This window comes from Gavialis gangeticus, unplaced genomic scaffold, assembly GCF_001723915.1.
Source record: "Gavialis gangeticus isolate Ggan-Ray unplaced genomic scaffold, GavGan_comp1, whole genome shotgun sequence".
NCBI lineage: Eukaryota > Metazoa > Chordata > Crocodylia > Gavialidae > Gavialis > Gavialis gangeticus.
The window spans coordinates 177290-192554 of record NW_017728957.1 but is presented as its reverse complement, the minus strand read 5'-3'; the positions used below and the strand labels follow the sequence as shown (position 1 = coordinate 192554).

The following is a 15265-nucleotide window of genomic DNA, read 5'->3' as shown; positions in this document are numbered from 1 at the left end:
GGTCAGGGCGGCTAGGAGCTGGAACCAACTTCCAAGCGAAGTGGTGCTGGCTCCTACCCTGGGGGGCTTTAAGACAAGGCTAGACAAATACCTTGCTGGGGTCATTTGACCCCGGAACTCTTTTCTGCCATGGCACGGGGTCAGACTTGATCTGCTCAGGTCCCTTCCAACCCTACCTACTACGAAACTATATCAGTTTAAGAGGCTTGTCCCCTGCTGACATTACATACCTAGTATGACATCCCTACAGCTTCCCCTTGCAACTGGATGCAGTGAAAAAGAAAGGTCACTGAGTTGTTTTCCCCACTGCCTTCTGTTTTAGTCTATAAAGAGGTGGAGAATCTTAAAAATTCAGTCAGCTCAACAGTTTGAATCAAGCCATTCACATATTAGCTTTGTAAGAGATCATTAAGATACAAGGTTGGTGGTCAACATAATGATTTAGGATACTTATTTTTTCCCCCAGCAGAACTCAATGTAAAATAAATTAATCAGACTTGGGAGAGTGGCTATCGTACTCATAACCAAGGTATGCCTACTGTCAGGAGCAACACCATGTACCCTAACTCCTCCTTCGCCCTTCCCACACTTGTGCACTTTTAGCTCACTGACTAATCTGCCAACCAAGGAGAGACAGATGAGATTCCCTTTGTTTTTAATCAAGTGAACTCTTCTCCGTTGATGGCTCTGTATGTCACTCATCACAAGCCCTAGAAATGCATTATCTTGCCTCAGTAGGGCCAAAGGTGCTGGCCAGGGAATCAAACGAAGGCTTAGGTCTTCTGGCTTGGCATTGCTCTTGCTAGGCCCAGAAATTTAAGCTGGAATTTAAGATGCAAGCTACAAATAGTTATGCATCCATAATGTCAGCATAAGTGACCCTGGAGAAAAGACACCTTCTAATGAAGGCTCTGGTGTCATCATTTGGATCATTAAGTATCGATGTGTCACATCGATGTGTTGGTTTTTATTCACTCATGAGTCATTATTGAATATATGATGAAACACTCACATAGCTGTGTTTTTGATGATCCTTCCTTGATCCATTTTCTGCCCAATACCATGCACAACAAACACTATGTGCCCAGTTTGTGGCGGCTTGTCTTCTAATGTAGCTTCTTCTACATAGCCTCTATGAAGTCTTGTCCCGCTACTGGATGCTGCAGAAAAAAAATACCCTCAATCAACTGTATTCCTTGATGCCTGACATCATCATATATTCTGCTAGACCATGCGTCAACATTACATAAACACACAAACCATTTTGCAAAATATAATACACTTTGAAAAATGAGTGCATACAATGCCTCAGATGTTCAAAGTTGTCCGAGAAACCTTGGATAACCAATTCTCATTACACTTACCAGCCGATGTCATTTTCAGTGCAGATTTCATAATTTAAAGGCTGTTTTGAAAAAATGAATTTTCAAACAGCTGAATGATGGACAATTCATGTTTATAACAAATGACATGCCTCTGTATATTTCAAATATCAAACATTTAATTTTCTCAAATTTTGAAAATACTCCCACAGAGATTAGTGTATACATAAAGCTTCTTGACAGCTGTGTTTCTAACCTATGGATACAAAAAGCATCATCAGCATGATTGATATGCAACTCCCTCTCATTCAATGAATCGAGCTGGGGGGAAATTTTTACTTTTCATTTCAGTGACAAAACCCAAGACCTTTTTTTTTCCCCCCCCACACATTTTTGCAATTCAGTAGCTGAACGTCTAAATCAGCTATTCATGCAGCCCTAGCCTCAACATTCGTATACTGCCTTGCAGACAGCTGTGAAATCCTCTAGCAAAATGCACCTCCATCCTCCCCCCAGGGATATATACAAATAGAAGAGTAGTGTCTTACAATAGGACCAGTTAGATCAAGTAGGACATTATTGTGCTGTGAAGGATACGTTCAACCCCCAAGGTCACTATGTGGGGGTTCAATGGCATTCAATGATAAAAACCGAAAAAAGGTTTGCTAAAACAACCAAAGTACCATAAAATAAAGCCCTTATATTTGAAAAATGTTTAGATTGCAAAGTCAAGCACTTGAAAGTTAGGAAATATCAGATTAAAGGGTAGTCTGTGGAACATTCATTTTGCCCCATTTTGAACAGACTATAACTGCAGTTTTCGGTGCCTCACTCAACGTGCAGAATGACTTACGCTTACTGAACAGGCAGCTATTTAACCCCTGCTCCCTTCTCATTCAGTGTTTGGCCCTTTGCATTATTCATTGAACATGGTCCATACCCCGCTCTGAATACAGTTATTAGCTTCCTCAAGGCTTATCTATGGTAATCTCAACATAATATTTTAATTCTTTATGAACATAAATGAACTAGCCCCACAACGTCCCTGTGAGATGAGAGGGGTTATCATTCTCATTTTACATTGTGAAAATGAAGCACTGATATTAAAGCCAACAGTCAACTCATTTGGGTGCCCCATGTCAGAAACCTCTTCCGTCTTTATTCTTTCAGAGAACTTTCCACTCCTAGGTTCCCAGTGCAGGTCCTCTCAATCTCTATTGTCCGTGCTCACCCGTTCTCTTAAACACCAGCTCTCTCGATTGGATTGCCCAGAAAATGAGGAACATATGTTGAAGGAGGCCTGTGTGCATTTTGATTTATGTGACCTGTCCAGCACCACATAGGAACACTAGGAGTCACTTAACTTATCTGTGAAGCTATCCTGTCTTTTTGTGCAACCCTGCCTCATTTTCTACACACCTTCCAACTTCTGCAACAAATGAGGCAGAGGCCCGATAGAAAAGTCTCTCAGTACACAAGATCAATCCAGCCCCACATTGAATCTATGTTATGCACTGAATGAGTTGAGTCCTGTGGAAAAAATGCATGTGATCAAGCAGTTAAAGCATATGCACAAGAGGGACAATTTAAAGCTGCACAAGTAACTTTTAAGTTGGTATTTTGTAGCTCTGGAGTGCCTGACTTTGCAACCTTACCATTCTTAGAATACAGGGTTTTATGTGATACAAAAGCTTCTATTTAAACTATTTAGTACAATTAAATTGTTAGTCTATTTTGTTTTTAATTACAAATGTTTGCAACAATTTAACAGCACTTCTCTGAGTCATTCACCCACAAAAGTGCAACAGCAAAAACTATCTACCAAAGAACCAAAGAACTTCAAACTTGACAATCAGATTAGCTCTAGAATTTTCTTCTCATAATATCAGCGCAACAGAAGCTATTAAAATAACAGTCTTTACGATATTCTTTACAAATGCTCAGAAACATTACCTTTGGAAAACCCCAATTTTTGAGTAACAGTTCTTGCAATTTTAGATGTTGTTGCATCACTGTAAAGATACACTTCATCCACACTGTGCCAGTCCACATGATTGCGACTCAACTTTAAACTATGAACAGCTGTAGCAAAAAGGAACAACTTTTAATTTAAATGATTAAGCAAAAATCCAGACAGAGAGGGGAAGAGGGGGACACAAAAAAATACAATGACATTCTAGTATTTAAATTTAAAGTCTGTATTGCTTTGCCCTTAAAATATTTATAAACGTTGGACTTGCTCATCTAGAACAATTGGGCAATTCCTTTTGGAAACATCAGAACAATTCCACTTTACTCCCTTCCCACATGGTTCTTCCTTTTAGGAATGGAGACTCCCTGACGAAAGGGACTCTTAGCTAAAAGCAACTCATGGGGGAGCTAATGCTTGCAAATTATTTCTTGAATCAGCTGGTGTAGTCAGATGTACACCTGTGCCTCTGATGTCAACTCGAGCCTGAATGAGCAGGTACACTCATGCCATCTCTGTGTCCTGTGTGTACAGCACCTAGCACACTGGAGTCCTTACCCATGACTGTGGCTCTCAGGTGCTATGGTAAACACACCTGCATTGGGGGTTAAGTGTGAAGAACTAACAGCTAGAGTCCCTCCAAGTGAGGAAAACACAGCTCTAAGCTCCACAGATAAACGTTACTGAACCAAAAATTCTCTCACCAGGACAGAATGGTGATTTCTGAGAGAGGGTCAGCAGTACTTTGCATGCAGCTGGCCGACACTTCAGCTAACAGTTTCCATACATGGGTACCTGATTGCAGCCCACTTAAGGTCCCTGACTTTGCACGAGGTTTTCAGAGGTACTCATTACAACTGCCGGCTCATTACAAGTGCAAATCCCAGATAACTTACATTTAGGATTTGCAGTACTGAACCTACAGGAGAGCAGCTGCACTGATGGAATTAACTCTGATAGTGTCTATCTCAACAATATTGAAGCTGTACTTTAAGAAGAGGCAGTGCCAATAGCTCTGCACTAAAAACAGTATGATTTAGCAGTGTCACCAGGTCTGGAGAGCCTGCACTCATTCAAAGCAGAAGCGGGGGGTATGGAGCATGACAGAAGTCGTGGTTTCTGTTCCTTATTGGAGGCCATGAAAGATTCCTTTCTACTTTCATAAATCTATTCTGTGAAAGTTCGAACATGCCTTGGACAGTTATACTACAGAGTCTAAATCTATTACATAAAACCCTGGTCATTCATAACCTTTCCTGTTTCATGACTTTGTTTCATTGTCAAACTGTAGAGGGCTAGTGCTATCAGATGATAAATTTAAGTCAGGACACTGGGGAGGAATGAAGTAGAAGGGAATTTAAAAACACACAGTAAAAAACCACTTTATGCAGAAGTGAGTGAAACTATGCAACTGTTCTGGATTGGTGGCTCCAAAGAACAAAAAAAGGATGTTTATGCTGATAACAGAATTATGTATGAAAATAAAAGACGAGCCATGTAAGTTTAGGGTGATATTTGGCAAAGAACCAAAGGCATTCACTGATTTATAAAATGGCAGTCTCATTTTAGGGCTGGTTGCTATTCATAGTTTCATAGTTTCTAGGGTCGGAAGGGACCTGAGTAGATCATCTAGTCCGAACCCCTGCCATGGCAGGAAAGAGTACTGGGGTCAAATGACCCCAGCAAGGTGTTCATCTAACCTCCTCTTAAAGACCCCCAGGGTAGGAGCCAGCACCACTTCTCTTGGAAGTTGGTTCCAGATCCTAGCCGCCCTGACCGTGAAGTAGCGCCTCCTGATATCTAGCCTAAGTTTCAGGGAATCTTAGCATGAGGTGTCAGAAAGGAAAGGGGGCTCTAGGCTCTATCAACATCATGAATCCCCTCCATATGGACTGCAACAAAGATGGTAAGGGGATAGGAGAACTGGGGACAGGGACAAATCCCCACACGTGTGGAGAGAAATTATTTCTTCCAAATGAAACAAAAACCCAAATCACGCACACATGGGACTCTAGGCCCATGCTGTGGGATGAAGAAAGTCCCTGAGCAAACTGGAAATCCAGGGACTGACATGAACGCATAGCACCTGCAAAAACCACTTCATTCAGAGGTGAAGCGAAGGCTCGAGGAAAAGGGGTCAGACAGAGGCAAGGGGTGTGTGAATGGAGGGGGGCATAGGGGGAGGATGCCTTTTGTCTTAAGGCCAGTGATGTGGGTTAGTGGAAGCCTTGGTCTCTCACCACAATAAAACCTTCCCTCCAAACTGATGGATTTTATAGGAAATCAACAAGATTACTCAGACACAATCCATTCCTGCCTGGGAAGAATGGGGCATTAATATTCATTGGTGTGTTATTCTCCAAAAACTTATAGCTGAATAGTACCTGCTTCTAAGCCCCATACCTCCCCCACAATTGCTGACATTTAATATATATATTAAAAATCAATCCAGAGACCTGCAATTACTTAAGTGATAGAGCAGATATTGCCATCAGCTCCTGCATGAAGAGAACTGTTACTGAGGACAGAGTTAGCAACCAAAGCAGTTGTGGCTGCTGTTATAAATCCTCTGGCAAACTTTTTAATTCTATGCACACACCTGCAATGCATTTAACTTTTAAACATTTCATTGTGGAATGCCCAGATGATAGTCAGGTAGGCTCACTACCATCAGCGAGGGAAAGGAAATGCAGATGCATTTTGAAACCTAAAACAAAATTCTGCTCTTCAACACAGGAAGAAAATATGAGACTTTTCTTTTGCTTATACTTAAATATACTTATGCTTTTGTCATCTACAGGAGAAGACAGGAAAACTTGGATTAAATTTAGAGCAAACTGAACTGCTAGTGTGGAATTTCAAAGCACTTGTAGACTTAACTCTGCTCCTGTTGAAGTTAACAGTTTATTATTACTGGTTTCAAAAGGGAGCAGACTTTAGATCCAAGACAAGTGCATTTGAAAACCTTCTTCCTCCCTCCAAACATTAACAGTTCTGCTAAGATTTTGTCTTGCTTCTGAAGCGCATCAATTTACATCATGCAAATTCAATTATTTAAAAAACAAAGGTTCTTTTTCTGTGGCATAATCTCCCTGATCCTGTATTCCACACTATTTCCCCCATCTCTTTCAAATGCCTAATGTCTTGCTTTGTTCCAGTGCTGACTCTCCTTCTAAAATACCAAGATAATACATAAAAAGGGAGAAATGCATATAATGCAATTAAGTTTAAAAATCTAAATAAGAGCAATTAAAAAAAATAATTTAAAGCATCATTTTAAAAACTTTAAACATAATGCATGTGTTATATGAGTGACCACCCAACAATATACAGTGTAAGCCTCTTTCTCGGAGCTGACATAATTTATCATAGTTTGCATCTACTTGTGATTGAAAGCTCTGGTGCTCTGGCCCCATTTGATTTGATAGACACCATATGCAACAATGCTGCTGTAAAAATAAGTGTTTACATCTTTCATGATTGTCACAAACATTATAGCAAAGTAATCGTGTTATAAAATATTATTATTAGCTTCTACTTTTCTAAGAGACACTATGGTGCTACTTTTCCTTTAAGAATTAAAATGCTTTTTCTACCCTTTTGAAAGAAAATGGCATAACTACTGTGCAAGAAGTGGAAGCGCATGGATCTAATGCATCCTTCTGACATAGGCAAACTACAGTTTAAAGCTTCCTACGCCAGGCAGAAAACAAGAAAAAAAATCTACAGTTACTGTACCTTGGGAACGCTTTCGTTTAAGACATGCAGCCTCTGTATTCTCCTTATATCCTCTCCATTTGAACAGAGAAGGGAGGGAGAAGGGAGGGAGGTAGTAGATAACTAAAAGCAAAAACACTGAGCTTCAAAGTAAAATTTTTAAAAGGGTATCATTTCTTTTTTCATTAGGATTACTGTTTCTAAAATGAAGTGGCACACGTCAATTTTTATTAATGCTTAAAAAAGGGGTTTGTAGCAAAAATGTCAATTGATGCAAGGCAAATTTTCTTTACTTTTCATAAAATATTTATCTTTTCATGAACATGGTACTTCCAAAAAACATTAGAAGACTACAAGCACACCACAAAGCAATCCAGTCTCTCTTGCCCTTTCCATTTGTGCAATTGTAAAGAATGCAAGAACCTTTTATTTTTATTTTTTTACATTTTGCAACTTCACAGACAGCTAGTGGATTCCTTCTCCCCAAAATATGGGGACACTGAGTTAGAATAGCCGACATATCCTGTTGCCCCATTTTGTAGGTCTGTAGGCAGCTGCCTTCCACAAAGTGAGGCAGACTAATGCACACTCTGCTTAGGATATCCCTTCCATTCCTGAAAAGCACAAGAACATCCCCTTGATGGTAAGGCAAGTCCGTTATTTCTGTTACATTTTCAATAGTCTCATTTTATTCCTTAGAGGATATAAAATAAGAATATGGAAACAAATTTCCTTTGAACTATTGTGCAATATTTGATGGACTTACCTTACCATCTAGGGGAATCATCAATGCTAGTCAGCTATGGAAGGGGACACCACAAGGTAAGGGAAAGCTGCAGTATCTGGAAGAAGCTGCTCTCAGACACCTACAAAATAGGAGAACAACAGGTACTATTAAACCCAGTTTTGATAAACTGCCTGTTGTATTTTTTTACGGTTCTGGAGGCTAGCTTGAAAGTGAGGTTTTACCCCAAAAAGCGACCCCGTAAAAATGGCATTTTCTTATTCAATAAAACTGCTCTTTGCTATGTCTCATCCAATTTCTTTAGTAAAAAGGGAAAGTTTTCACTTTTTACAAAACTTTTTAGTGTCTGACAGCCAACATAGCTAAAACGTGTGATCAAATTCTGTGAGAAAGTGAGGTGGATTCTCTATCTTTTTTTGATTCAGAAACCAGATATTTTAAGTTAAAATTACAGTAACAGTTAACACTTCCACAAGCCCATTGAAGGAGGTCTGCTTGATTTCATCTTTCGTACACCTCATGTCTATTAGTAACGCTCCATACACAGGAATCCTGGTGCACTATACTGGCAAGGTGTTCCTACTATGGGCGCAACTATACCAAAAAACTGAACTTTGTACTTGTGTAGTAAAACCATTCCTCATGAGCAAAAACAGCTCTCTCGGTAAAAGTGATGTTTTGCCAGCATAATCATGTCTACACCAGGGGCATTTATCATCACCCAGCTGTGCCGGTTAGGCACCACACCCCCCTAGGTCCTGAACTAACACAACTGTGCTAACAGAAATCTGCAGCCTAGATCTCACTTGCATTAGAGTTACAGCTGTAGAAATCCAGTGTATGATAGAGGAAAAATAAGCCCTTTGAGGCTGCACTTGTGTACTGAGTGGATAAACTGGTCTGTACAGTATGTTACTACCTAATGATTATACAGCTCTAAAGAAGGACATCTCTTTACTTTCCAAGGTTGAATTTGCTAGGCTGGCAGATACATGCCAAAAGACTCAACCTTTATAAATGTATTTATGAACTGAGAAAATTGTTATCTGAAATCACTATGGCAAAACAAACCAAGTATCCACCCCCAATGCAATTTTTACAGAGTCAGTTTTTTGGAGTATAGCCACATTTAAAGTTGCAAAAACAATAACAAAAAACACACAATAAAGAAGGTTCCTTACATGCAACTTGTTCAATTTCCAAAACAATGTTTTCCAAAATTCATTTCAAGTGATAGTCTCATAGAGTTATTTTCTCCATTTCTGATCAAATACAATGGTATTAATTTGTATTCTTTGCTTGTTTCCAAGTAAATTTAACTACCAGCCTCACTCCCTTCTAATTAAATATGAATATACATGGAAAAAAAAAATCACAGATCAAAGGTCACAGACACTGACATAAACGTGATTAACATGCAACAGTTAACTGCAATGCGTTCCGAACAGCGGTGCCCAATCACATGGCCCTATATTTGGATTACAAATGTAAAATCCTTTCCCCATGGTTTTGAATGGAGGTGTCTGAATTGGCCGTTGCTCCATGGAGCAGACTGGGGACACAGACTGTTCAAATGCCTTCCTCCCACTCCTGCTGCTGCCACCCCAAGAGCACAGCGCATTATGCTATGGGCCAGTCCCCCAAAGCCTTCCCAATTCTTGTTCCAGGTACCAAGCATTGTGAGAAACCTGCTCAGTAGATATTAGGGGTTTCTGCATCCCTGTGACTCTTGGATGGTTTTAGGTCTCTTTGTGATCTCAAGGGCACAGAAACCGCTCCAGGGTACCGTGACCATTTGCTTTTGAAAATATCAAGTCAGGCCCTCAGTTTGGACATCACTGTTCTAAAAAACAAGAGAGAGACCTTCTTTATCCTGTTAAAACAAACACTTGAAGTTAGTAGTGCATTTAGCTTAAAGACATTTAAAAAACCTGCTAGGACCAGAGTTCTCCTACAAGACCTGCAGACGGCACATTTAAGCCACTAAAGAATGAAGCCCCCAGGGTGTTTTTAGATAAACTATTGTTAAAACCCCCCCTCTAAACTCTTAGCTCAAATCCTGCCTAGTAAGAAAAAAGATAATTTCTGAATGCAGTTTTAAAATATATTTTAATATTGTACATTTACCCAAGTACAGTCAATGATGTGTAAGAACTTACAGTTTTTGTGCTGACTTCAAAACCATATTCAGCTAAAATATTGCTGCACAGGACACAAATGTGTCATTTCAGCCTCCCTCAACAATTTTTCCATGTACTAATGACTTTTTATACTGTGATCCTATAAATATAGTTACTGGGTATATACAGTACAAGAAAAGCCAGTATTTTCTGGGGGAAAAAAGACGTACACAGACACTGTAGACCTGAATAAAGAAATAACAAAAGGCATTTTTCATATTGTTTGTATTCGCTATCTACAAATATGTGGACACTTGAAACTAAACCGCTTCCTTGTTTCAAAGCAACTTCATCTTCCATCCTATATTCAAGCTAGTCAAAGTGTTGAATTAATGCACACTAAGTTAGAAAGCAATTCATCTTTTAGAAAAAAAGGATAAACAAATCTGGTATGGAGAGAAGAGCACAATGATATAGATTCTACTGCAAATACTGAAACAGTGGATTTGGGGACCAACAAGCAAGCCTAACTGTGTTAATATAAATGCCATGAAACGTCAGAAGAACACATCTGTGTTTTTATTTATAACAGAAGCGAAGCATGTTGTTTGGGGTCTTCAGCAGTCATCCGGAGGTCAGTCACTTAAAAAAAAAAAAAGGCAAAGTAGCCAAAATGTCAAGCACCACTTTTAATATACCAAGTCTAAACATGTGCTTCGATTGTAGCCTAATGTTAAAATCTAATATAAAAATAGCTCCCAGCAGCAAATTTTTCCCTAAATCTGCTAATTTATTTTCATGACTTGCATTAACTAACAGCTAGACCATGGGAGTGCTTTTCTACAATGAGGCAGTCAGATGAATGCAGTCAAACATCCTACCCTCCCTTCTGAAGTGTGATTATTAAATGGTTGTATCTATTGGAGCATTAGACAGGCTTGTAGGCTGGATCAAGCAAAGCAATTCTAACTTGTCCAAGACCTACTACCAGTCCATTTAAAAAGGGCCTGCATCAATCACAGACATTTCCTTGGTGAAGCACTGGAATCCAAGTGCAGAAATAGGGTAAAGGAATTGGACTTGGATTCCTCTCTCCTAGGCAGCAGGATGCTTTGCAAACTAAGGAAGACACTGATTAGGAAAGTGGCATTTATGCTATGGCTCTGGGGAGGATAGCCTTCCAAAACTGATGTCCGTGGAGTCCACTGTAACAATTTTCTGCTTTTCCAAAAATGCAGCAAAAACTAGCTCAGCAGCATCTTCCACTGGCACTTTTTGGAGCTAGCATCTATTGATATGCATGCTTTTCCATTTAGAAAGGGGGAGTGGCATCACCTGGCCAATATCCAAGCAGTACTAATTTACTGTACGCACTGCCCTGTAGTTACAGAAGAGGAGAACACTGGCTCCCTGTTAGTTCATTTTCTGCACAGAATTTGGTGGAGACTGACACAAAAGCCTAAGAAATGGTAAACAGATGCATCTCAGTCACTAAAATAAAGAATACAACAGGACGCCCTGAAGTTTTAGACTGAATTAGAAGAGGGGGGAAAAAAGGCCTGCTCTTGAAATGGAAGTAGAAACAGAGAACGAAGCCACATCCTGTCTATAGGAAGCGAGGTGGATTTCTGCCATCAAATTCTTCAGGCAGCTGCTGCCATCCACAACAGCCTTGGGATCAGACCCAGCTGTATTATTCAGATGGCTGGTATCTGGTACACGAGCAAAGTGCTTCTTTCACAACAGGGACTAGGTTTTTATGCTAATATTCCATGCAGTATTTTAAGGAAGTAAGAACATCTTATTGGTAAGACTTCCCTACAGTAATCTGCCATAAAAACTTTACTGTGAAGTTGGCACACGATGCCTAGTTCCACGTAGTCTCAGCATTAGCCAAGTTCTACAGTATTCTCAATAGCCAGTACTGCTTAGAGAGATAATTAGACGCCTATTCTACTCTCAGTTAGTGCTAATGACAGCTACATACGAGCCTTGAAAGAATAAAGACCGCTTAGTGTAGTAGGCAATTATAGAAAATTGTAGCAGACATACACAAAACATTTAAAGAATTTATACACAATGTACCTCTTTCTATTTAACTACTTTTAGATCAAACGAAACCAGTTAACAGTTTCCAAACCTTTTCCCCCCCTGCAGTGCTGTTTTGGGACATAGTAATTATGGATGCACCTGATTGGTCACATAATAAGTGGCATGTTTCAATAACAGAACTACTTTCCATTGCTTACTGTTCATTATAATAATTTCAGATCTCCCTTTTAGGCAGTAGTGTTAACCTGCCTTAAAAATCAGCATGCTCTATATTAATGTTATATTATATAAAAGAAAAAATGACAAGGAAAATAGAGTACAGTTTATTGTACTTGTGACAATAGATTTTAATATAAAGATAACGGTGCTTTGATTTCACCCTCCTTTATATATCCAAACTGCCTCATTGTCTTCCTCTGTTCCCTTTGCCCTCCCTTCTCCTACCCCCAACAATGAAGCCATCCTTCTGTCCAAGGGTTGACTCTTTTTGAAAAGAATTTGAACTCCATTCCTCCAGTGGGCTGGAGATGTGAACACAATACACACCCCCTCCTTCCCAAGCACTCCCACCCCCTAGACAGTCCAAGCAGCAATCGCGTAAAGCTACTGCTATGTGAAAAGTGCTTTATCTACAGAGAACAACCTGTGTGCACTAGCGAAGCATAGTGGCAAGGCCATGCTTTGTACCACTCTAGTAAAATCAGTCCCTACAACTGAAATATGCTATTCCAGCAAAAGGGCAGCTTTGCCAGTATAACTGAATCTATGCATTAGAAGGGGTCTGTTCACACAGCTACGTCAGCCAGGTATTCTCTCTTCACACCCCGACCACAGCTGTGCCAGCAGGGCACCATAGAGTAGGCCCAGCCCCAGCCCCAGGAGGTTTTTCAAGGGGCACAGAGGGAAGTCAGCCATCCAATCTGCATTCAGTGGAGTCAGGCACTTAACCCTTCCTTGCACCTCTGAAAATCCTTCTCAAGTCAGCAAATGGCACAATTTAGTCTTCCTTATAGCAGTACAAGATCTACCAACAAGATGATTCAGGATATTATGTTCACCATTGCATTTTCCTCAAAAAAGAATCTGTTCTACTACTTCTCTGTGAGCACCTATACACACGACAGTTCTGTGCTCCAACGCATGCTAATTAACACGCATCAGAGCAGACTCGATTAACTGAGTCTGCTGGAGCATGTTAATCAGCGTGCTCCAGCAGCCCCCGTGTCACATGTATTCAGTATCCCCTCTTTTCGAAATGGTGGCGGGGGTGCTTTAACTAAAGTTCATTGAATGAGCTTTAGTTAAAGCACTCCCACTGCCATTTGGAAACACAGGACACTGAATACACTGCGGGCGCTTTAAATTACAGGAGTTCTCAGAGCCGCTCTAATTAAAGCACTCCCCCCCGCAGCGTGTGTATAGACGCTCTATTTTATCAGATTCAACCACTGACTGCCTCTTCCTATTGTATCCTACTCTCATTTATTAACAAGTCCCAACCTGCAGTGTTTAGCTTATGATGATGCCCAGGGCCACACCCATTTTTTAGGCACCTCCACGTTCCATAACCTTTAGAATATATATTCCACTTATTTTACAATCCTTCTAAGATGCATGTGTTTTTACAAAAACACTGCCCAAAAGCTGGCTAATTTGTATTTTGAGGACTTGGTAATTGTAGTGTTTGGGGAACCTATAAAATGGCACACAAGGATAAGTGAAACTGGACAGTTAAAAATATTGAGCTTTTGTTGTGCTGTGCTTACCCAGAACAATTCACCCTACTGCCAGTCGTAAATAATTCAATCGTAATTTCAGAAGGGTATTCTTAAAAACATGAAACAAGTTTGACTCAAGACCCCATGAAACCCCAAGTGTAGTGGTCTCAGTCTGGCCATTCAGATATGGGGATTTTCATAACAGAAACAATATAGAGTTTGATAGAACTAAGCCACTAAACTCCCAGATTGAGCCAGAATGGAAAAATGAAATATGTGACTTGTGAAAATGATGTACCTGCAAGGCATAATTAAAGTCAATTACAGGGAGTTTATATTGAGATCATCAACACTTTTCTTAGCCCATGAAAAGAAAATTGCAGTTTCACTTAAAGCTTTTTAATACAATAACGAGTAACAAATTAGTGTCTGAGACAAAATGGGGACAAGACCAGAAACACACCTGTAAGTTCAGCCTTAAATCGAGTGATGCTAACAAGTACAGCGATTCAGTAAATCCTAAAAACTAACCAACTATCTGGATAGCCTGAAATTTGTGAATGCAGACTGGAGCAAATAATGCCTATGCATGCAGAATTAAAAAGAGAATGGAAGAATACACCAAACATTCATCTTACTTAACATAAAACACCTTCCACTGATATAAACAATGGTCCAGGCAATCTTACCCTCTTTCCCATCTACAGGTTTTGATATTTCCATATCAAAGTTCTCTTGCACTTGTTGGCCTTTGAAACAGGTGAGATGTTCCTGTTCTATTAGATTACTTTCTTCCTCTTCTAGAGGCTGCCAGGTCCCGTCAATAAACCACTGTCCACGCATTACAGGGATTTTTTCCGTTTCTAAAAAACATTAAACAACAGAGATCGAATTCAACACAGCAGGAACTGATAATGAGTAAAATAAAATATATTTAGGATAAAATAGGAGTTTTAGGAAAAGTTAGAATATGACTTCTGGAATCTTAATTAAAGTAACTGCAGCTGACTCTTTAGTTAGGCTATAATGGCGTGGGCAAACTCCAGCCCGTGTGCTGGATTTGGCCCGTGACAGGTCCTGCCTGGCCCAGCTGCTAAACGGGCCATGGTGCATCCTGCTGCCCCAGTGCAGCAGGGTTGGGGCAGCTCCACAGACAGACTATTTCCCAGCAGCCCTGGTGGCTCCCTCCAGCTACTGCCGCTACCAGCCCTGGCCCCACGGAGACCAGCGGGGACCCCTGTGGGCAGGGCCCAAGCCCTGGGCTGTGTGCACAAGCCCAGCCCGCCCTGCTCAGGGGCTGGGGTCCCTGCAGTGCCTGCTCTGGATGCGCCCGCCCAGCCAGGATGAACAGTGGCAGCGGTGGTGGGGTAGAAGCTGCTGCTGGGTGTGGGGAAAAGGTGGGATCTAACAATGGACATGGCCTTTTCCCCATCGCCGCTGCCAGGCCCTCCTTGCTGCCACCACCCAGAGCCCGCGCCAGGGCTGCCCTGCAGGAGGTTTGGCGAGCTGTTGCTGGGGCAAAGGGGATGGAGGTGCTGACCTTGCCTGCAACAACTCCCCAGAACTTCCTATGTGGCTTGCAGGCCCAAAATATTGCCCACCCCAGTCTATAAGGTGCAAAT

General features: G+C 40.8%; 1 protein-coding gene across 1 annotated transcript in view; it reads right to left on the bottom strand.

Annotated features, from left to right (window-relative positions):
• DDHD1 (DDHD domain containing 1) overlaps positions 1-15265 on the bottom strand; it is a gene marked incomplete at its 5' end in the record, with an annotated part of 122719 nt that overhangs the window by 80232 nt on the left and 27222 nt on the right. Inside the window, 4 exons of the mRNA XM_019528283.1 lie at positions 1013-1160; positions 3276-3404; positions 7030-7131; positions 14333-14506. Coding sequence (XP_019383828.1) covers positions 1013-1160; positions 3276-3404; positions 7030-7131; positions 14333-14506 — 553 coding nt within the window. The remainder of the gene's footprint in view (positions 1-1012; positions 1161-3275; positions 3405-7029; positions 7132-14332; positions 14507-15265) is intronic.